Genomic DNA, 24,129 nt, shown 5'->3' on the forward strand with positions numbered 1-24,129 from the left:
TAGTTGGATTTCAAACCCTTAGGGTTCTGTAAGTGAAAGTCAGTGCATTGACTCTGCTCTAAAGTCAAAATGCAGCGATGACTCTGAGTAACAGAAACACAAGAAATTATAATAAAAATTAGGGACATCATGTATTATTCTAAAGATATAAGCACACCACTTTCATTCCAGACTCCTAGAACAGACCACTATAGTTTAATGCTTTTCTGTCTTGCATCTGATTGTGATACGTAACTGTTTATACAACATTTTGATACACACTTGAATAGATTATAAACAGTAGTTTAATGCTTATAAGTCCATGTATACTCCTAGGGTCATTATTTTACCTAAGGATCAAATTAACTATTGTGATATCCATTTGAATGCAAACATTTCCTTCCTGTCTACCAGCTAGCTAGATACTACGAACTTCTCATATTTATACCCCTTATAAAATAAAGGAGAAAGTTGTGTTTCTGGTCCTGAAATATCACTCCAAGAAGACCTAACAATATTTTTGGCAAAATGACATGATGGAATCTTTCATCAACGGGCCATATGAAGAAAACCATATATTCACAGTATATAATTAGAGGCAGGCAGACAAATTTTGTTTTAGAAAAAGATGTGTTATAATCTGTTGTCCTAGCTTGGAATATAAAGCTTTTTACATCCACAACTGATAGTCTGCGGCAGAGAAAAAAGCAATCTGCTGAGAGCAATCACACTGCTGCTTAAAAGACAGCACTTTTGCAGAACTCCATAGAAACAAAAATCATATGGGACAGAATGTGAAAAGTTCACAAGAAAATATCAAATGCAAATTGTCTTCCAAGCACGACAATGATAACGGACTAGAATTAATTTTTGAAAGGAAGTGAGAAAAATATGTGTATCTTGGCAAAATAATTAATGTGAAGACCAAGTTATCAAGTCATAAGAAACATGAACAGAAGGTTGCTTTGAGAAACAAACAAAAAGAAATGAAAAAAGCAGAACAGTCTCACTCTTGGGCTGCCCAGCCCTTGATACTGAACAGCTGGTATGATGTCTGATCTGCCTTCCTGCGATCTCTGAGAAATCTAAACCACCTGAGAACTAAAAGACTTGCAACAACTTCTTGTACAATGTTACATACAAGTACTACTTTAGATACTGAGCATGTTTACCAGCTGTGACTACGTACAAATTTAAAACATTTTCCAAGCCCTTGTATAGATAGACCTCTCCTTCAGGTCAACCAAGACAAAAACTACATGATGTATGTTGTGCATTGTCTACAATTACTTCTTAGCATCTGTGAGGATAAGTAGTTTTTCCATATTCATAGACACTGCGCAAATAAGAGCTCTTACTCTTCTCTGCAACTCTACCATCTTCAGTTTCTTTCTTATACTTTTTGCCTATTTTAATGATTTAAGGCTTTTTTCCAACTTTTTCAAGATGGTTCTTCTGTCCCATTTCTCTCACTCTGCCCTTTATTTCAAGTTTCTTTCTGAATTTTCACCGATTTACTGGCAAATAGCCTCACAGTAAATTTCTTGTGTTTAAGTTCTGGCCTCACCAAAATGTTATAAATAACTTTTTACTCGTGCTCTCTGTGACAATACTTCAGTATGTAGCACCAATTTACTTCAGCTTCTTTAAATACTTTATTGGTAACTTCTTTTTTAAATTACGGGAATAAGATGTATATGACTGTATTTTAAATATTTTGATTTTCATATTGCTTGCTGTGTATGTTTTTATTTCCCCTAAGCTGAATTGAACCTCTTTCTGCTCAATTTAAAAACAGTATGACCATGACTTTAGCATAACAATTCTCCAAGTAGTGTTTGGTTTTAGGATAGCTTTCTGATCTGTCCAGAAAGCTTCTAATAAATAGGCCAGGGGAAAATTTCCTTTCTTCTGGCATAACATGCCAGCAGAAAGGTATTTTTTGTTATTGTTCCTGCTGCCAAGCTGTCATGAAGATTTGACTGTTCTGCCTCTGGAGAAGGGAACATTTCACTACTGGGAGGGATGTTTTTATTACCTCAAAATATAAGTATAATGAATATAACTTAGAATCTTGCTGCAGGTTATTCCACAGGGCTGATGTGTTTGTTTTCTGGGGTTTGATGAAGAGGCTGTTTTGTAAGTGAATTCACTATTGTATGAATAGTGCTAAAAAATAGTCACAGTTTTGCTGGGAGCTGGAGTGGAAAAAAGGGTGCTCTGACAAAATTTGAGGACACAATGAAGGAGACCAAATTTTCTTTTTCCACATAAACACTTGCCCTATTATTTTTCTTATTTAAAACAGAAACAAAAAGGCATTGTTCTGGGTTTTATGATGCAGCTTTTACCCTGAGTGTGTTTCTGATACGGTTATCATCACAGCATCGTTAAGCACCATTCATAGTTTTACTGTCAGAATCCCAGACAGGACTCCTGTCAGATTAGACATTCTACAGGCAGACCAGGAGGCCAGTCCGGTGCCCCATGGCCTCTTACAGAAAGCTTTGTCTGCATGGGCTTAACTCCACATGTGCATATTTGAACGTAATGTTATTCCCACTTGCAAAAAATATGTGATTGGACCTAATAGTTACAACAGTAGCTGAATGAAAGGAAGATCAAAGGAACTGGTAATAAGAATATGTAACCTGTGAAGAAAGTGGAGAGAGTTAATTCTAAAATTGGAGTCTGCGGGGAAGTTGACTAATTGTTGAATTCAGTTTTTCATGCAGTAGAAAATTTGCTAACTTAACAAACAGATGACTTATAAGAGAACTGAAGACACAAGATCATCGGTGACATTTTACAACATATATGTCTTGAATCACAGTGATTTTGGCACATGTTTGTATTTCAGAATGAAACTTTGTATGCAGATACTGCATAGATAATGACTGCCTGATTTTGCTAGTGTTGAAAATCAGACGTGAGAGAAAAATCTGTCCCATCATGTAATTTATCCTGCTCATAACGCAGAGCTGGTCATTAGAAACCTCTGAGTTTTGTCCTAAACTTTTAGAATTATTTTAGCAACAAAATCAAGTTTGATCTTTCCTTTTGACCATGATTTCCCAAGTGACAGGTATCTTTGATCAGTCTTATACAATTTCTCTGCCATTTCACCCTCTTCTCTTAGATGACCCTAATTTATTTTTCCAGCACAAATATTGGACCCTCTTAAGCATTGCATGCACTGGGAAAGCAACTGATGAGTCAGTATTGGAAACTATTTAATATAGGGAAAACAGATTGCAGAAGCATTTCAGAAAGTAAGGCCGAGATTGATGACAGTTCTTGAAACAATAGCAAAGCCACTTTAACCACTCTACACTAACATTTATGCATGTTCCAAACCAATTCAAGGATCAAGTTTTTAAAATGAACTTATTTAATAGTGATGTCACCACAGATCTGACTGTACCTGTCTGTTACCAAACTATACGTACTATAGCATAGATTGACTGCTCGTGTAAATCAGCCTCCTGGTTCCATTGTAGATTTTGCTGTCTCTCTTGTGATGTCTTCCACTACGAAATGCTTGATGGAGGACTTCAAGAGCTTCTTCATGGCCAACACATTTTGCACATCTAGACGATAATGCTAATATCTAGTTTCAGGCAAAGTGCAAGATAGAGACAATGGCTGAAGCAAACACACAAGATATTTATTTTCTTATCCACCTGAAAGAGAATCTATTTAAATTACAAAGATTAACCCTTCTCCTCTTGCTGATACTCAGGCCAACACCAAGTGAACCTAATGGTAAGATTTGTCTGACAGCCAAATTCTGCTTTGTGTTTGTGATGCTGCTGTTTATAGTCACTAGAGAGCAGTGGCTGTGCACCCACCAGACAGCAGGACTTGGCTCTGCAATTTAATACACTAGCTGGTGTTAAGTATCCAGATTTCACTGAAAACAAGAAGTGGTTTTGAAACTTGTGGCTGTTGTATTAAAACATTTCTCTTCCTTTCTATCTGCAGACCAGCCAATTCAGTATGCCGATTCCACTTTTGAAGATGGAATTGCAAAATTGACTGTCCAAGATGCCCTACCAGAAGATGATGGCTTTTACACCTGTCTGGCTGAAAACAACATAGGACAAGCATCTTGCAGTGCTCAGGTCACAGTCAAAGGTGAATATCTCAGCCTGCTGTAATTATTGTAATGATATCTACTATAGTATTTACAAAAACAAACAAACAAACAAACAAAAAAAACTTGGATCCTTAACAGAGATTGTTGTAAGTGGATTCTGCTTGTTTTCTAAGCTGTTGTCAACTGGGTACCTTTTATCCCCCGTGGAGATATGGGCAACTTCAATGTTTAAGGACTGTGAAATGTTAAGTAACATGAATGTTTCAGAAAAAGCTATTCATGCTCTGTCCTTACCAAGAAGAGCTTTGTGTGGTACAGAGCAGTGAGGCTAAGGTTTGGAAGAAGTGTACCAGTGTAGGAAGGTACAGTCCCTGCTGAAAGCAAAAATAAGTGCAATATTATCAGTATTACCTATTAGGCAGACAGTGTTTTGGTGAGGAGGCAGATGCTACCCCTTCCTCTTGAAAGGCAGAGCACAGACACCAGTGCCAGAGACTGCAATTATGGTAGCAAATGCCAATATTCTTGTTCTGTTACCAGCATTTATCAGACATAATTCTGAAGAGGTATATATCAGGTAACTGGGAGAAGTATATCTCTAAATAGGCAGAATTTTGATAGTCAAGGTACCAAAAGAACATTGTAGTGAGCAACTGAGGAGATCTGTTGTCTCTGAAATCTGAGAATAACCTCTTTGCAAATATCAATAATTTTATACCCTCAGTATTGGTTTAACATAGCTGATTTGTCCATGAAAGCCATAATTCTACACTAGGATCTGAACAAACACAGTCTAAAAGACCACAGTGAAGACAAGATGACAGAATCCCAAGGATAAATTGGACAGTGAGGTAGTATCAATCAGTATTATGGTCTTTATTCTTGTAATCTCACCTGATATCAGTTTATACAGGTGTTTCGCTTTATGCCCTGCAGATGATCAGTCCTCTCCCTCTACAGTTCCCCTCCCTCAGACTCCGTATCCGTCTGCAATCAAACTTGCATTTGGTACTTGTCATCTGCAAATTATTTTTTCCTAAAGTTGTAATAGTTTGGCACTGCCTGTGCAAGAGACTGAGGAGTGACAGCTGTTAAGGGAACTATTCCATTTGTCTATGACCAAATAATATCTGCCCCAAATTTGTACACATAGTTTGGTGGGAAATGTATCCTGATCCCTGGATCCCAAGATTTGTTCTTTGTTTGCCAATGTTCTGTGGTGCTTGTCTACAGCACTTCAGTGATATGCCTGCCCCTATTCTGTCTGTATGAATCCACTTAAAACCCTAGACAAGCTTAAAATGAAAACAAATTCTGGTGAATTTATGAGCTACTTTTTTGATTACCGAGTTGGAAATGCAGTCAACGCAGCCCAGCCCACCCTCTCCTCCTCTGAAAAGAAGGCACAAAGTAGGAAAACATTGATTTAAAATAAGCCTGAAACTAATCTGTTCTCAAAGCTGTCATTTATAATTTATCTGAAGCATTTCATCTGCATTAGTTGAGGGCCAATCAAGAGTGCTCCACTTCAAGGGACCTGTCTTTGCCATAGGACCTACTGATTCTTCACTGGGATACAGGAATCAAAAAACCTCTCTCTTACTAACGCTTTCTGAGTTATTTTAGGGCTGATGTACAAAGCTAATGTGGGAGCAATAGTGCCCCAGCCTTTCCATAGGCTTGCGTACTCTGCTGAGCTGTTTCAGGCTATGTAGCTGCTGGTTTATGAGTTAGTTTCCTTCTGTACTTTAGCTAGAAGGCTGCATTGCCACTTTTATGTGGAGCTGTCCCTCTATTTTGCATCCCATTCTGTTTTCTGGGAGTCATGGGGTGTTGGGGGAAGAACAAGAGCAGAATTAAGAACATGCGTGACAGGCTGTGAAGCCACGTGTTCAACATTTTTACAGCTTTAGCTGTCCCCTCCATTTCCTCCCTAAACTCATTATGTCCCTGTTGCCATGAGGATTACAGTAACTTTCCCAAGACTCAGATCAGTGTGGATTTGCCTGCCAAAAGTAGTACAAAATTTAAAATCACAATTTCCAAATGTCTTACCTGTTCATATATTTTTTACAGCAGACCCTCTAGCAAATGTTTATTGGTGTTAGAGTTCTCTGAGACTCTGAATGCTGCTGCTAAGGCTTTTCCAAATACTCAGCTTTTGCAGACAGATTACAGTAGGAAATCAGTGTACACACAAAAAGAGTGAAAACTTTAAAAATTCCTCTCCTGACTGGACATGGATTTTTGGAATAAAGTGTGTAAAAACTGTTTCTGAATTGTAATCCATCTCTCTCCAGTTTCTTTTTCTCTCCAAGATGATCTAGGGTTTTCAGGTTTCATGAAGTGCTCAGTTTGCTCATTCATTGCTATAGAAATATTTTCCTTTTGTATATGAAAAGTAATTTGTATTTGATCTAGGAAGGAATGGATGTTCCTGGCATATCAGCAGTATCAGACCAGTGTCAGAATTCAGCTCTTCGTTAACTTGCTACTGTGGTCCTTGGACACATCTCTAAGTCTGTCTGGGTCTACATTTCACTTCATATTCCCATTTTTGGCTTTGCTGTTCTAATGCAGCAAGGATCTCATGGAGGGGCATATCTACAGTGACCACTGGGGAAACTTTACCTGGAATGAATTGTCAGTCTTAACAGTAAAACTCAATTCTATTTTCAAAGCCAAAAAGCTCCACCTCCTGAATTAAATTAGGCTCACAGATGACTCAGAAAAGTCCCATACTAGTAGGAAGGACAGACAGTGCCAAACTGTTCAAAGGGGGAAAAAAAAGCAATCACAATGTAAGCCTCATGTTTGAACTATATTACAGCATGATACTTAAAACTGCTAAGAGGTTACAGGTGTTATCTGGACACATATTTTGTGCATTTTGTCCTTTACAAGATCTGTTGCTTTGTTTCTGTCAAAGAAAATTTCCTTTTGTGGGATTCTTGTAGGAAACAACATTTTAAAGGCCCTTTATCCCATAAAGGGTGACTGCTCCAACTGCTGTCAAACTAAAGGGGGAGATTTTTTTCCAGTACTTTCAGTACACTTTGCATTGGGCCTTGGATAACCAACTAGGGCTATTGTGGCATAGCACTCCTTCTAAGTCATCAGGCTCAGATTCATTTATGGCTGTCTTTTGCTTCCTTATTATTAATCAGGATCAATTCTGCCTTTCACTGGTTTTGTATGAAAAATGCTGAAGGTACTTAGCTGTTTGTTGGAGGCTTTTGGCACTATGTCATATAGTTCATATGACAGTTCATATGGATGTGGCATAAGAAATGCAATAGTCATAAAGAATTCAAACTAATCTGTCTCTGCTTATTTAAGACAAGAAAATATTCAGATCACTTAATTAAGTGATCCAAAGGCTGAGTAAATTGGGATAGATCCATTAGGTAGTCTGTGGAGAAACTAAGTTAATCAAGGTGAAGCTAATTTTGGCCTAAGACTAAGCAGACTAAATTGAAACCTGACAGCTGTCTTCCCTGTGACAGTGGTTTCTTACAGCTGAAATACAGGTAGAGATGAACTACAGAGAATGAGCAACATTTCTTTGGGAAACAGTCCCAACAAATGTCTTCACCTTGAAAACTTTTTCTAACTGAACTTTCCAGTGAGTGGGGTTCTCCAGGTAAAATTCTTTAATTAGTCTAATGCAAGAAAACCCGAGACGTGGCAAACATGGTCCAAGCTACTCAAACATTCAATGACAGACATTCCTGAAATGGTACCATTTGCAGTTCTGCAAATGTTGTGGGTTTTTTTTTCCTTTAAAATTATGCATAATTTTCTATACACATAAGTGATAATAACTGGTATAGTTGGAAGGTAAGGCCAGCTCCCAGTCAGAGTAAGTTTTCTTTAGGTCTTCCACATACCTGAGATAAGCCTTCTGATATGTGGTTGTCTCTGTCAGTTAACAAATCACTGACAGGAAAGGTCACATCCACCTGCAGAAAAGATGTGTTAAAGGATTCTTTAACCACCTGACATTCACACCAATAGCTGGGTGTACTACACAAGATTACAGGCTGAAGGGTGAACAGGAATAGGGATGGGACATATGATGGACTCAATCTACTGTTGCACCAAACCAAATTAATACTGTGTGTAGGATACTTTTTTTCTTTTGCAGACTCTGCACAGAAGAGGCAGTTAAGTGTTTTTTCCAGAATGCTTTTTCCATCATACCTTTTTCTAGGTATAGTATCAAGCTGGAGTGCTTGTTATGAGTGCTGACTCCTAGGAGAAAGATGTCCTTGTCTCCTGCAGTTCTGCAGTAGATGACAAAATATCCCACCCACTGCAGGCTTCTTGAGAGTTCTCCAGCCTTCTCCCAGCAGGCACCATCATCACAGATTTCAAGAGGAAGGGCATGAGGTGTGGGTAATGACAGTAGCTTGCAGCCAGGGTACTTTTCTGGACTCTAATGCTCTGCAGCCCCTCATTTTGCTAATGCTTGTCTTCCACACATTGCTTTTTTGAATAGAGGCCTAATACTGCCTCCCTTGGTGAGCAAACACTATTCAGCAAATACCGCTGCTCCTGCTCTTTGGCTCCTAACCTCATTTCTCCTTCCCTGCCAGTGGTGCACTTTCCTGACTTCACATCTGTTCCCCTTTCTCAGTCACCACTTTCTGTTGACTTTTTTTTTCTGACTTTTTTTAGTGCAGCTTCCCCAGCATAAGTGTCTATGTTGGGAAGTCTGTAGCCCTTACAATCCAATTACTGTAGTCATTCATTGATTGTTGGATGAGCCGATTAGAGTCACCTGAAAGGCTCTCAGAGTCCCTGCTGTAACCAGTTTATAAGAGCAAGGTGCTTTCTGGAAAACCAGTTCCTTATGTTCCGGTCATTCTTCCATCTGGTGTGAGTGGGACCATAAAATATAACCAGGTGGAAGAAAGGCTTTCAGGTAGGAGTCTTTTCTTCCAGTCATGAGAGATGCTGTCTTTAGACGGTGGGTTGCTTTTCCTTCTATCTCAGAATGACCTCTCTTAGACCTTAATCTTTTAAAGAAGGTTATCACTGTGATAACCAGTCTCTCTTTGAAGACTTAATTGAGGGGCTACAGCTTTGTTTCTCTGAGATATAAAAACTTCTGCCTAAGGTAAACAAAGGATGATGTCTTACTTGCCTACAGTGATCAAATATTTGTGACAACTTTTCAAATCACTATTTATTTGAAAGCATTTTGCTGTATTTCAAGTGCAACGTTAATATAAAGGACTATGGAACAAGTCTAGAAGAAAAATATACAAGTAGAAGAAAATATACAAGTCTAGTCTTGTTACATGTCCAAAAAGCATTCCACACCAGTAGACTTGTGGAACCACTTGGCTGTGTAAGAATTGGTTATGAGCACCAAAGGAAAGGGAGGGGGGTTTGTTGCTGTACTGAAAGGTCAGAGGTAAGATGCTGTGAGCAGGGCTAATATTAGCCATCAAAGAAAATCTGTTCTAGTGCTTTCAGGAGTGTCCCAAAGTTCTCAGTCCATCACTCTGTGTGGGTCACTAACAGCTGTAATCCTTGTAAGACTGAGTTTTCTTTCAGCATCTCAAGACCAAACGTGAAACACAATGCCGGCTAAAAACCAAAAATGAAGGACAAAAGCAAAACATGTGTGGCAACTTTTAATGATATAGGATTTGTGCCATCAATATAAACAATGTTTTCTAAAGACAACTTCTTGGTATAAACCATTTTCAGTAAAACGGAAACCAAATTTGGATGTAAATGAGGGATGGGTGCTTGCAGAATGAGAAAAGTTAAATGGCAGGAATTGCATTAATATTTCTTATAAATGAAAAACAAAGATGAGATGCCACCAGAGAAAAAATGTTTAATTTAAAAATAAAAGAAGAAGAAAACCCTACATTTGATGGTGGTTTTGACTTTGAAGTGATCAAATGCAGTGAATATGAAGCTATTATGTACCAGAATGACAGAAAACAGATGGTTATTATAACAGTCTTAGGAATGGCCCTGCATTGGCCAAGGGGTAAACTGCCCCAACTTGGATTGCCAAATTCTATAATGTTGTAGGTTTCAGCTGAAAAGAAGTAGTCATCAAAATACAATTAAAACCTGTAAATTGAATATATGCCAGAGTAATTTTGAAAGCATGAGCGTGATGTTGACCCAAAGAATGTTTCCAAGAGCAGCTGATGTGGATTAGCTAATGGGAACTCAAACAGTCAGCCATCAAACTGTCTTATAGGATTACCTCAATTTATAAAATTCTCCAGAAATCACTGTTGTGCAGGTAGATTTGAGGCATGTCAGCTGAAGGATGGAAGGAAGCCCTAATCAGAATTAATCACTGAAAACTGGCCCTGAAGCATCTGAGACCTGGATGTAGTGTGCGTGTATTTTTCTGGAGGAAAATGGACTTGGTTTCTGACAATAAGCATCATTTCTGTCTGCATTTGTTTTTTGGCCTTTTTCCTGGTTTTCTCATGTAGTTAAGAGTTCATCCAGTTTATATCGCTTCTATGAATTGACTTCCAGCATAGCTTCACTGAGCTCCCTTTCCATGACTGCTAGATTAACTTGAATCTATCAAAACATGGTCCTGTTCTGCCAATACTGTTAAACAAATGACAAAAACCAAATGCATGTTTTAGTCACTTGTATACTATCAGTCATGATACATCAAATGCAGTAGTCACCAATGGGAAATGTAGTCTGCAGACTGCTTATGTGACAACTAAAAACCACTACATAGCCAAGAACATCACAGGTAAAATGGTTAACTAAGTGCTAAAAGGTGACCTGTTTCCACATCTAAGATTTTCATCTCTAGTGCCTCATATTTAGGTAGAGTGAGAGTCACAAATGGAAAACTACCTGTGGGATTGACATTTGCCTTAAAACCACAAATCAAAAGGTGAAATACATCTTTTAAAAAGTTGTTTCCCAACATTACAATTAAAATTCTAGAGGCAGCAAGACAGACTCTAAGGATACATCTGTACCTACTTTTTTCCATTTTATTTTTTAAGATAATTAGCACATCTGTTAGTGTGAGTTTTTTTCCTTTCTATTAATTTCTCTCTCTTGGATTTGGGAACAGACATGCTGACGGCATTTAGAAGCCTGTGGTATACCTTGTATTGCGAGCTGATGTAAAACATATACACACACAAACGCACATTCTCCAGCACAAAAATCTCATGGAAGCTTCACTTACAAGAAAAAAGATTCTTGCAGAAGCAGATGAACATGACCAATGCTTACAGAGAAACAGAAGATGTCAAGGTCTCACAAGCATTTTGTGTTGTGTTCAAGAAAATAATAATTTTAACAAGGTCCTTAATCAAAGGACTCAGTGAGCTGAAGGGATTAGTTTGAAAGCAGGGTAATGAGCATGTTTCTGCTCAGTATAAATATTTTTGTGAATACCCTTATCAGAAGTATAGGGAAATGGGAGAACTACAGAGAAGAGTTGTGTATGTATAAGCAAGTGATATGCAGCTCCAGCAGAAACAGAAGAGTTGTAAAGTCGGGAATGACAGAATTGCTTTAGGAACAGCAGAGGCAAGAGAAATAGTGTTGTAGGAGAGGAAGGTCCAAGTGAGGAAAAGAGGAGATGAATTTTCCTAAGGAAACCACCGTACTTTGACTAAAGAGAAATCTGATAATCTCAAACACATAAGCTGGTGGATATAGAGCCAGGTAAGGGTGGCAGGTTCTTAAAGGTATATATTACTTCAGTTCAGTTCTACAAATTTAACAGCATGTTGCTCAAGCATCTAACTGTGCTGCAGCATAGAATCCAGGGTTAGTACAGAAAACCAAACTTAAACAAAGCTGAAAAAAAGAAAAAATACAGGGTTCCCATGCTGAAATGTGGCAGGTCCTGGCTTGTCCTTACTAGTTCTGCACATCTGTGCAGTTCTCTTGCCCTAAAAGGCAAAAATGTTAAATGTCCATGTAACAGAAGTAGCGTAACAGAATTTGTTGTATGTACATTTGGAAGAGAAAATATGTCTAACTAGACAGTGTGTCACTCCAACACCTGCTTTAGCACTTCTTCAGATCTAATTTTGTCAAGCAGAGATCCCTCAATTCTTGAAGATTAAGGTTGCTATTACAGACTGAAAAAACGGGCAATACAGAAACGTCTCAACACTTCGATACAGGTTATAGTGTGAGTCCTAATGAACAGGTCATTTCTTTGCAGTAGAGAAAAGAAACAGAGGGCAGGAACTTTGCAGAGCTGCACACTACCAGACTTAAATGCTAAACAAGCCTTGCTTCAGAATTCCTTTCTGACACCAACTTTTACCCAACAATACAATGTTGCTGTGTGTTTTTTTCCTTTGGATTAGTCTAACTTCAAATGTTTCCTTGCTCTCTAAGTCTTATTTGTCTCATTTGAGTGGTTCCTTAAAAGCATTCTTAGTACAGAATTGTTTTGATTACTCACTCAACAGATTGAGCAGAAGTATTTTAATGTTACCACAGGTAACTATTCTGTTGCCAGTGTGGATTTGTCAGAGGACGGAAGGGCTGAGAGGGCTGAAACTCTTTATATTAGTGGCATCCTCTTTGCACTTTATGTGACTGCCTGTTCCTAATGTGCTTCAATTGCATTTTAGCTCACACACAGTCCACATTTTTTCCTAATGGCAGTGGTATCTCTATACATCATGATATTCTGTAATTAAGTTAAATACTACCTGGGCAGCCACACAAGAAATTGAGACTGAACACGTGAGGGTGAAATTCTGCCTCAGCAGTATGCACATTTTCACAGTGGAGCTAACCTGGCTTGATCTAGTGTATATAAAGCACCTTTTCTGCAGTTCTCCATGTCAGACTGGTATCTAATGCTGGGGAATGTGTTAGCAGTGGGGCAGCTGAGCTGCCTTTTAGGTGCATTTAGTAGGTATATGCACTCTCAGGCGTTCCACGGAGTTGCTGTCTGTGGCAGTGACAAAAGAGCAATTACTTGATGTAAATAACTTGCAAACAAGGTTAGTCATTAATAAGGCAGACAGCTCTGAAGGCAAAAGCAAACACACCACCACTCTGGCTGCAAAAACTTCCAGTGAGACTGTCTCTGAGGAATTTGGTCTGCCAACTGCAAAGTGATCTGAATTCAGCTGCATGCCTCGTATCTCTGTCCACTGCACCCTAAACTGAAACTTTTCCTGAGGAGGGGAAGAGGAGATGGAGGTGCTGGTCTCTCCCCCCTGGTATCTGGTGACAGGACACATGGGAATGGTCCCAGGCTGCACCAGGGAAGGTTTAGACTGGACATTAAGAAGCACTGATTTCCCAAGAGGGTGGTCAAGCCTTGGAACAAGTTTCCTAGAGAGGTAGTTGATGCCCCAAGCCTGTCGGTGTTTAAGAGGCATTTGGACAACGCCCTTAACAGCACACTTTAGCTTTTGGTCAGCCCTGAATTGGTCAAGGAGTTGGACTGGATGATCATTGTAGGTCCCTGCCACCTGAAATAGTTTGTTCTGTTCTATTTTGACTGTTTCTCCCAAATCATGTTTCTTATTGGTGTATTCAGCCTTTTGACAGCAGGATTTCTGGGGCAGCATCTCTTTAAAATGCTGTGGGTTGCAGAACAAACTGAGTAGACAAAACAGAGGTTAAAATGCTGATGATCTGGTGATAGCCCATACAGAAGGAAAGATTTTGGAAAGAAGGAGCATACGTGGAGTTGCAGGACGGGCTTGAAGACTAGGCTGCAGTAAAATAAATAGATTGCCAGACTGGATAAAGTGGAACTCGGCCTCTTTTTTATGTTGTTAACCACCCTTAGGCTTAGGGCATTGTCAATCTTGGGTTAATAGTTTTTCTGTGTAATGCAAGGCACAACATCCAGACTATAACTTGGCCCGGCTCTTCAGGGAAGGCATCTCCTAAGGATATTTAAATCTTGTCTTCCATTTACAAAAACAGATTATAACTGCAGAAATAAATTATGGGAGGTAGATGTGTAAAGAACACTGCTAGGCCATTAGCATCTAGTTCTCATGACCTAAGTTTGCAAAACGGCATACCAACCTGAGATCTTTAATAATGCAGAAATGTCCCCACATGTCTCAAGAACGGAGAGGTCTCGTATTTTTTCATGCCAGTATAAATCAAGCTTGGAATTCTTGGAAAACTTGCAGGAGATATTTTGACCGTATCACTTCAGGCCTGAGACAGAAAAATACTTTACAGAAAGTAAGACAAATGAGATGAGTGTCCTAATATCCATTTTCTGCCTTATAAAATCTGTTATTTTGTGAGTCAGTAGCATTGTTAACATGAAATCTGATAAGAGCTAGAATTATTTACATTGAAAATATTTGGAGAGGTGAAACTCATTTCAAGATCAAGATCTCTGTGTGATCTTGAGTCTTGCTTTGAGAGATGTTAGTGGAATCTGCCTCTTCTCTCTCCAAGCTTACTCACACAGAGAGCTTTTTGAGTTAAGCATTCTCCTCAGCTCAGTTGACTTATTAGCCTCTGAGCCAAAATGATATTTAAACACCATAAATGGTAAATGTTGCTGAGGCAGTCCTTTCGCACGGCTCAGCCTAGGCACTATTTGGCAGCTAACCACATGACTGGCAAACAGATTCCTCGTGGATAATTAAATCTCTTATAAGACTAAACACCGCAAGTTGTTTGCAGTGTTCTGAACGTAAGGCAGCAAACTCTCTATTCTTTGCGTGTCTTTGACTCGTAACCAGTTGTAACCCTGACCTTGTGCAACAGAGCAAATGCACTGCAGGTGTGGATGTGTAGGGCTGCAGCTGACCCTGCCTGAGCCAGGGGCTGGACTGGACCATTTCCATAGGTCCCTTCCCAGCTCAGTGATCCTGTGCAGTGTTGAGCATGCTGAAGTCCTGATATTCCAACAGGAGGTGTCAGCATTCTGCAGCTCGCACTAGAAAAAAATCTTCACTACATCTGGGTAGGCAAATGAGCAAGAGATTTTGCTAGAAGAGATGATGTCCGTAATGTTAACTGTTTTGACAACAGGCCGGGTAAAAACCAGGTCCAGTCTTTGGAAACCTTTTTAAAGTTCCCATCCTGATCTGGATTTTCTTCCTCACTCTGGTTTCAAGAGCAAATCTGGCAATGGAAACACCAGAGTGCAGTTATTGATTCTTACTTTCCTTTTCTCCAAGTGTATAGACTTATCTCTATATTTTACCTCAGAAAGTAAAAAGCTGGTTGCATATTAGCACTTAAACTCATACATGTCTCTTGTATAATCAATTTGTAGCAAGTTAAGTGTACAGTGCAGAATGATTTTTCCACTTTTTCTTTTACATATATGTCTTCAACACAACAACTCACCCTTGCTTGTCAATATAAAGATGTTTACAGTTATGTTCAAGCATCAAGTTCTGATCCAGGTCTAGGTTTTAAAAAATGCAAGTGGATTTTGGCCTAGGCCCATAGCTGGCATTAAGACTTCTCTTGCAATAATTTCCAGTCTACAGATATGTGGAGGTTAAATGTAAGGACTCTTTAAATCCTGGATTGAGAAAAGTCACAAAAATAGGAAAGCATTTTTTTATCACCTTAAATTTCTGTTAATACATCTTAATAGAAAAACCAAATGTTTGATATGCTAGATTTATATGGATTAACTTGCTATCGATTACACAAACACAGGAAAACAGAATAAGAGATTAATAGAAATGGTTGTGTATCAGAGGCAATGTATCTCTTTTCCCATTGCTATACAAATACACTGAGAATCTGTATTTTTGTAAGAAACTGGAAGAGTTTCAATTCTCCTTAATCTCTGTGGGTTTAATGCACTAAGTGGCTTTTTTAAACATAGATTTGGATGCTTATTAGAGTGTCTTTCTAACAAAAAAAACAAGTTCTTAGGGGTAAGGGAATGCTGTGGGAAAAGCCTATATTAATTTTGCTTTGTAAAAAACATATGTGGGTATATAAGGTACCCTTCAAATGCTTTACTTACTATTTCTGGTCTCCCAGACTGTGTTTCCCACTGAGCTGTGCAACTTATTATTTGCCAACACTCGTGCATATTAAAACCTGAAGAAAGGCAAAAACCACAGGAACCATATATGTGGTGGACTTTTAAATCAGTCACCTTGTGTGATGCCGTATCAAAAGCCTGTTGCAATGACAGAAACCCCTGCTCACCAGAGAATGCCCCAGCTGAGTCTAGATATTATGCCAGACCACAGCTTTGTGCAGAAATTTTTAAACTTTTTGATCTCATAATTTTATAACAGCCTTTGAGAATTCAGTGCTCTGTAAGAAGCCTTTGGGAAAATCATAGCATCTTCTATACTGTCTTGTATGATTTGACCTGCACAAAACCAGCAGCTGTGGTTAAAAAATATGTCATCGTTTATAAGCTACTGTAAACTAAACTAGTTGCATGGTCAGAAAACAAATTATTGAAATGTACCTGTGATTTACCAAGCCCAGCCCAGGTAGTGCTTTCTGATGTTCCTCATTAATTGCTTTGACATGATCCAACTGCTGCAGCAGCAGCAGTTTATTGGGCAAAGGAAAGGGAAGGAGGAAATTAACTGCCTGTGGTAGAATGTTTTTTAGTCACTATGGCAGTACTGCTATGTGTTAACTCTTACATTATTTCTTTTCATTCTTAGAGATGCACCTACTCCTACTTAGAATTAATAAGAAGTGAGTATGGTGAGGAAGATGTTAAATTGCTATAGGCGATTACAGCATATTAACACGTTAGGAAGAGATCAGATCTCCTCTTTTCCACATCTATTTGATTAAGCCTGAGGATGCACAGGTATATAACGAAGTCATGCCCTTATGCTGATGTCAGACAATTTTTTCCTCAGGTTCCAGATTTTCTTTCTGGTGCCAAATGTGCCATATTTTTATTGTCTGTAGTTTTGGCAGCAAAAATCCCCTGCAATGTTGTGAAAGAGGTTGTCTCAGCCGTAAGTGCAGTGACTCGCAGTGTCTGAGCTGGGAGCTGTACCTCTGCTTTCTTCCTTCTCATCCTTCCCCTTGCTCCAGGCTCTGAAGCCAGCTGCCTCTGGAGAGCACATGAATTTTGAACCCTACCAGAGTTCTTGTGGTAAAAGAGGCTTTGGAAGAATGAGGGAAAGCAAGTTCTAATACTGGCCTTTCGTTATACACAGCTTGCTTATTTGTGTCCTGTCTTTCTTGTTTCTTTGCCCCCCTTTTTCCTGGTGCAAGTCACAGATTTTGTTCCTGAAGTAGGAGACTATCCAGCACCTCACTGTGGCCAATGAGTGTGAACTTGCATTGTTGTTACACTTTCTACAGCTACCCTTTTGCAAACAGTGCCTGTTTTTTTGGTGTATGGTTTTCCTTGTACTACTTTAATAGCAAAATAATTAGCCAAGTATTTCCAAAAATAAGTAGAATCACACAGTATCTTGTCACCATAAATGGGGTCAGGATAATTTGCTTAATCTTGAATGAACAGCTTCCCTTTTCCTAAGTGCCCTCCAAAGTAAAATTGTTGTTTTTCCAAACAAGAGCTGTAAACCCTAAAATTGAAGAAGCTTTTAGGTGTATTAAAATAAGCAGTGAAAATGTACAGTGCTGCTGTCTCATGGTAAAACTGTGAAATTGTGAAGCCTTCATCAGAGGAGCACTGAGTCACTGCATGGTGCTATGTAAGAAATAAACAAGTAAAAGCATTTACAGGCTTCAGAGGAATTTGAAAATAGTTAACATTCAGGCTTTAAAATTTGGCCTCTGCATGATTGTATCAGTCTCTTCCGAGATAATGCAAAGATTTTAGACTAAGACTAAATAAAACTAAATAGGATATCTAAAACTGGCTGTGTTGTCTTTCATGAAACAGCTGTGAAAAACTAAAGTTGTCAGTAGGTCAGTTTAATTTTTTTCTAATATCAAATTGTGAGTAAAGGAAGAAGAGTTACATGAAATGAGCCCCTATGGTTTCTTAATGAGAAAATAGAATTTATGGATTAGAACTTCAGTATTTTTAATTGTTGCTGCCAAATCAAGAAATATTAGACAATTTTTGTGGTATTCTACTTAGGTTGTTGGTACAATAAACATATGCTACTGATCAACATATACTACAGAACAACAGTAGCATAATACTAGAGTTCAACTTTAAGAAAAAAAAAAATAGAAGAGAGTGCTTGTGTTTTGAAGCAAGACTGTTCAAGTTGCCATGGAGTCAGTCGTCAGGTTTTTTAGCCAGATATTTACTGTATCCTGGATGTCACAAATTTGAAAAGGAATACTCATTGCCTTAGCCATGATAGTTTCTATTTTTTGAGCTCCTTCACACAGCAGATTTCGTATCTGTTAGTAAAGAAATGCCTTCATGGCCCCTGTGTACCAAAAAACATCAGCAATGGGAAGGGAGACCTTTTTCTCCTGCTATGTAATAGTTATTGAGAAATCAGACAATACTTTGAAGTGTATGTGCATTGGTATTCCATAGGTTCACAGGGACAGGAATGTCTATGATATATAAAGTTGCCTTTGTTTATATACCTGGAGTAATCCTCAAGTTTTCAATATTTCAGATTTAATAATCCATCTTAACATTCTTCTGTGTGATTACATTCAGTTTCCTCTAATAAAATAACTCTTCTATCTCTCCAGTAACTTCTTGCACTGTTGAGGCTGTACCCCTTAAGGTTTTTACTACTCATATGCCATAGACTTCTGTTTTTTCATACCACTATAATTTAAGCACAGAACTGGTATTCATATTTCATACAAGAGATCAGCATAAACCTATGCAGTGCTTATATTTAGTGTAAACACTATTTGTAAAGTTTGTGCAATGCTGAGGCAGGTTCTGGCCCCCTCATTTCAATTTGACAACTTCACTTACAAATAGTGAGCACTGATAAGCAACAATACCAAGTTGTTCTTCATCCTTTAATCCTGCAGGTCACTCTTTTAAAGGCAGAGTTCTGCACCCCCAGAAAATCTTGTTAATGTCACTCATACCAGCAGGTCTCCTCAACAGCATGGGACACATCTGCCCGAGATAATTTCAGAAACTAAGACCCAACTTTTTTGTAATCTTGTTGGGTTTGTGATTCATACATGCAGTTACTGTGAATTATTTGCTTGCACCCTTTTAATGTTTATGCAGCTCTGTGCAAGAAGGTGTTTTTATTTCAGTCCATGAAACTTTCATTTCTGCAGCACATATTTTGGAGGAGTTGGGAAATCCTTTTGGGAAATTATTTTGCTCTGTTCCTTCTGTAGTTGCTCACCCATTTCTTTTTAATAAGCTGAGGCTATTATACTGTGTTGTCTTCCTTGATTACCGAAAACCATTTATTTAGACTACATGGAACAGGCACATCAGTCTAATAAAGCAAAGAGCCAGTTGGGAGGGCTGTGGAGAGCTGGTAGCACTTAAGTTGTTTGTACCAGGGCTCTGCTGGGGGCAGCTCAGTCTCTTCGGGGACAACTGCTGTTAGGGCCACTACCAGGAAATTTGTCTTCTGGTGACTGTTAACTTTCTCGTGGGAGCTCTTTCATCTCTTTTTTATTTATCTGTCCTCTGAAGGCTTGAACTGCTCCGATCGTACTCCAAGTGTGTATCTCTGTTGGTCTAGAACCACACCTTTGATTTTATGTTTCTTTTCCCTGCTTTCCGTTTATTGCATATGTGCCTTCTCAATTTGCAATGTTATGAATTATTTCAATAAAAAGGATAACAGAAACATCATCATTTAAGTGTCTTTTTCTTTTTTCTTTTTTTTTTCCCTGTGTCTTTTTCCTGTCTTATTATTTTCTAGGTTTTTTTTTTTTTCTTTTCTTCCTTTCTTCTTATTTGCCTCCTTTTTCCCATCATATGGATTTCTGCTTTCCCTCCCAGGTCTGTTCCAGCATGATGGACAAAGGAATTTTTTGCAAGGCATCCAAGTATTGAAGGAGCATGTGCTGATATTGCTTAGTATAGCAGTTGTTTGAAGCTGTTTCCCTGAATACACAGTACAAAACAGAGGAATATGGTGAACCACTGCAGTTTATTATTGTAGATGGGATTGACCCAACTTCATGGCTATTTTCTATACAGCACTAGTCACTTACAAGTAGGTGCTATAGGAAGCCCTGAGATGGATCAACGTGGTCTGATGGTGAACCAGGCGTTTCAGAGAAGTGCACAACCCTGAGCTGAGTGGGTCTCAGACAGGTCTCATATTTCCATTCTCACATGCATCAATGTCTTGCTGCTCAGTGCCAAGAAAAGACCTGTGACATAAGCCAGAAAGACAAGATTTTTGGCTAGAAAAAGCTTTGCTAGAGAAGAGGAAAAACTTCCTCCCCAGACAGCTTCCAAATTTACATTGAGCTCAAATAACCCTGGGACAAGCTCAACTTTTTGCCTCAAGGTAGCTCAGTGGACTTGTTCAGTGAGGTGCTTTCAGTTCTTCTAATCACCATCCTTTTATAAATGGTGGGGTTTTTTCCAGTCTGGCACTTTATGTTGCTGTAGTACTGTTTTGAGTGATCTTGACATACCTTTGAAAATTTTGAAGGTAGGAAAAACCAAAACGAAACTATTTTCATGTGTGGACAAAAAATAGAGTTAGCATTTTAAAGGCAAGACGTAAAAGGTCTGAACTCAAGCTAAACAAAACAAAAAGTGTATCCAAGTGACCGATAAATATTTACGACTTCTTACATTTGGTCATGGCCACTGCTTTGGCTTCAAAAGTGTCTTTGCTCAGGTTTTTAGAGCAGTAGTATCTTTCCTGGTCTGGTTTATTATATAGATCACAGTTAAATGATCTTGTTTCATAGCCTCTGAATCCAAGACAGAGGAAACCATGGGGGCTGCTGGAAATCATACATCTTATCACAGATAGATTTTATTTTTAAGAGTGATTAATTTGACCCTAACAATCATCATTTTATTGTACAGCCTGGAAAAACAAAGAAACAAAGAAACAAAAAAATCCAATAGTTTGTTTTGTGATATATGTCGATAACCTCAGGCTTTCCCATCATCATTGCCCCAATGTAATCCAGGAGGGGATATGGAACTTGAACCCATTTGATGTTGACTGTCCAACAAACTAAATGTTTTGTAGTTTCATACAGAGTGGTAAATCCTATATTCCTGTGATTTTATATTTTTAACTCATTAACTATTAGCAACTTGTAACATAACGTAAGATTTTATGTGAATTTAGCAGTGATTAAAAGCATTGAATTGCTGTTTACAAGTTGCTTTGGGGTTTGTGTTCTTTCTTTTGCACCTGAGTATGTGTACTTGGGAAAAATGAGTTTAAATTTCTGTTTGATACTCTGTGATATCTGTTAACAATTATTTAGGAGGATCCCTGGAGAAAAGATAGTTCCATTCCCATTTCTTGACTTTCTGCTTGGACTACTGGAAAGGCAGAAAAGCTGTATTGGGTGGTTTCAGTTATTTCTGCCTTCTGAGAGCTGAAACAAGACCACTGACTCAAAACCAGTCTGAACCTAAGGAGAGTCAAAATTTGTCATGAAATTTTCCCCTTTTGTTCTCTTGACTTCACAGAAAAGAAGAGCAGCAAGAAGGCAGAAAGTACACAGGCTGCCCAGTTAAATAAGACTTTTGCACCCATCTTCCTTAAAGGGCTGACTGACCTCAAAGTAATGGATGGAAGTCAAGTGATAATGACTGTGGAGGTATCAGGTGTGTAGCTATAGAACAGTATTATTTTAAAAATGTAAGTCCTGCTGCAAAGTGTGTGCTTTTTTCCATGGCCATTTTCTTTAGCAGGTGTCTTTGCATTTGTAAATAACATTTCAAGGAACTAATTTTTTAAAAATAAATAATAGGTTTGTCTAATCTGATCTTCAGGATGGATGAACATTGTCCAGTGTTAATGTGTCCAGACCTGTAAAAGTGTTTACTTAATGGAATAATAATAATAATGATGTTATTATTGGGTCCTGCTGTTGAACTAAAACTAAGTCTCAGGGTACTTGTAACAGCTTTTGTTGTGAACCAAACAAGACTGAATTCCTTCCAGCTGGAGTAAGATTAGTGCTGCAGAAAAGAGTAGTCCTGGTATCAACTTTGGTAACAGAAACCCTTGATAATCACCTTTGTGGGATCTAGAACTCATTCTCCCTGTCTGTTGTATACACACTTCCCTTATCATTTGCATTTTAACTGTAATAAGACAAACTTAGAACTATTCCACATTACACAGCATCGACAGAGTTAATGAAATTCCAGAATTTTTTGAAAATGAAATTGCAGAATCAGTTGGCAGACAACAACCAACCTTGTTTGTTTTCTTAATATATGGCGGGTTTTATGTGTGTCTCTGGTTTTTGTTGTTTCCTACTTTTCAGCTAACCCACCTCCTGAAATTATCTGGCTGCATAATGGGAAAGAAATCCAGGAGACAGAAGATTTCCACTTTGAGAAGAAAGGCAATGAGTACAGTTTGTACATCCAGGAAGTATTTCCTGAAGACACAGGCAAATACACCTGTGAAGCCTGGAATGAATTAGGAGAAACTCAAACCCAGGCTACATTGACAGTACAAGGTATAAAGTTCTTCTCCACCTTAGGGAATGCTAGAAGAAAATAATTCTGATGTGCTGGAGGAGTGTCTATTTAAAGTACATGAGTGTTTATGAAGTCTGTTGTGAAGGATGCTGGGAGTTCTCAGTCCCTGCATCTGAATTTAAAAGGATATTGAGCAGAAGCAACTTTAAAAAAATCTTTTCCCTCTGGAACATTATGTTACTATTTCAAAAATGCATTCCTGAGTCCTATTCCTAGGGACAGTGCAAAACTGCTAAATGCAGCTTCAGATTCTAACTCTTAGTTAGCTCTGGACTTAATGTAAACCATTTAATTATGTTTTTCTTTCTAATTAAAGACCTGAGTATTTGGAAAATCTGTCTAGGTGGCAGGTATCCTGGCCTTAACATTAGTGTTGTGGTATCAGGTGAGGAACACGTGATTTCTGCAATTTGAGAACTAGCTCCAGAAAATTTGGCTTTGAATCTGCATGCATGATGTAAATCCCACAGTAAACACTGAAGTACCTACAAACTTCCTGTGATTGGGCTTTCACTACCTTCATGACAGGGGACTTAATCCTATCTTACTGTAGGCCAACATTTTCCCATAGTCATTACTGAGAATTATTGGAAATCAATAGGAGACTTTTATTATTCTTAATGTAAAGGAACTTAATCAAAGGATTTAAGAGAGCTGTGCCTCCAGGGGTGGGTCCATATCTGTTGTCACTGTCTACTCTGAATTCAGACCTTCCTCTATTCTCTACAGTCCCCTGAGGTCTGGCCTTGGGGTCAGTCTGCTATATTAAACGCAATTTTATGCAACTGTTAATGATGATTTATTTCATGAGCTCTCAACTGCACAGCAGTCATAGTACTGTCTCTTGCCCTTGAAGCTATTCCTACTCTTATTCTCCAAGGACAAGTCTTCAAGATTCCTTTTAGGGCAGCTTTAAAGTCCTTTTGTTTTGCTCTTAATATAAACCTGGATGGAGCCAGTAAAGTGCCAAGTAAATGATTAATTTTAGTACCAACACAAGTTACTTCCATAATTAAAGCCTGACTTATTTTCAAATTAAAAGCTTATACCCTGCATGTTCAAAATAACTTTGTCTTCTGTGAAAGCCCCTGAAATTATTTATCTTATTAGTTACAATCAAGCTTGGTATTTTCTCCTGATTTGTAAACTGTGTTTGTAAACTACAGAACCTCAGGATGGTATTCAGCCCTGGTTCATTAGCAAACCAAGATCAGTGACAGCAGCTCCTGGGCAAAATGTCCTTATATCCTGTGCCATTGCTGGAGATCCTTTCCCCACTGTTCACTGGTTTAAAGATGGGCAAGAAATAATGCCAGGAATGACATGTGAAATCCTGCAAAATGAAGACATCTTCACACTGATCTTGAGGAATGTGCAGTCCCATCATGCAGGGCAATATGAAATTCAGCTCAGGTATGTTTGCCATGAAAAGAGTTGTTCTCTTGGAACAATGTTATATTTACCCTCACACTGAAATTCCCACCTGCTCGCACAAAACAGAAGG

At 38.5% G+C, this 24,129-nt stretch overlaps 1 protein-coding gene across 10 annotated transcripts in view; it reads left to right on the forward strand.

Annotated features, from left to right (window-relative positions):
• MYLK (myosin light chain kinase) overlaps window positions 1–24,129 on the forward strand; it is a 208,891-nt gene that overhangs the window by 105,689 nt on the left and 79,073 nt on the right. For all 10 annotated transcript variants that reach the window (XM_065070506.1, XM_065070505.1, XM_065070502.1 and 7 more), the window contains 4 exons: window positions 3,964–4,116; window positions 21,600–21,737; window positions 22,406–22,603; window positions 23,792–24,038. In XM_065070506.1, the coding sequence (XP_064926578.1) occupies window positions 3,964–4,116; window positions 21,600–21,737; window positions 22,406–22,603; window positions 23,792–24,038 (736 nt within the window). The remainder of the gene's footprint in view (window positions 1–3,963; window positions 4,117–21,599; window positions 21,738–22,405; window positions 22,604–23,791; window positions 24,039–24,129) is intronic.

This window comes from Columba livia, chromosome 7, assembly GCF_036013475.1.
Source record: "Columba livia isolate bColLiv1 breed racing homer chromosome 7, bColLiv1.pat.W.v2, whole genome shotgun sequence".
Classification (NCBI taxonomy): domain Eukaryota; kingdom Metazoa; phylum Chordata; class Aves; order Columbiformes; family Columbidae; genus Columba; species Columba livia.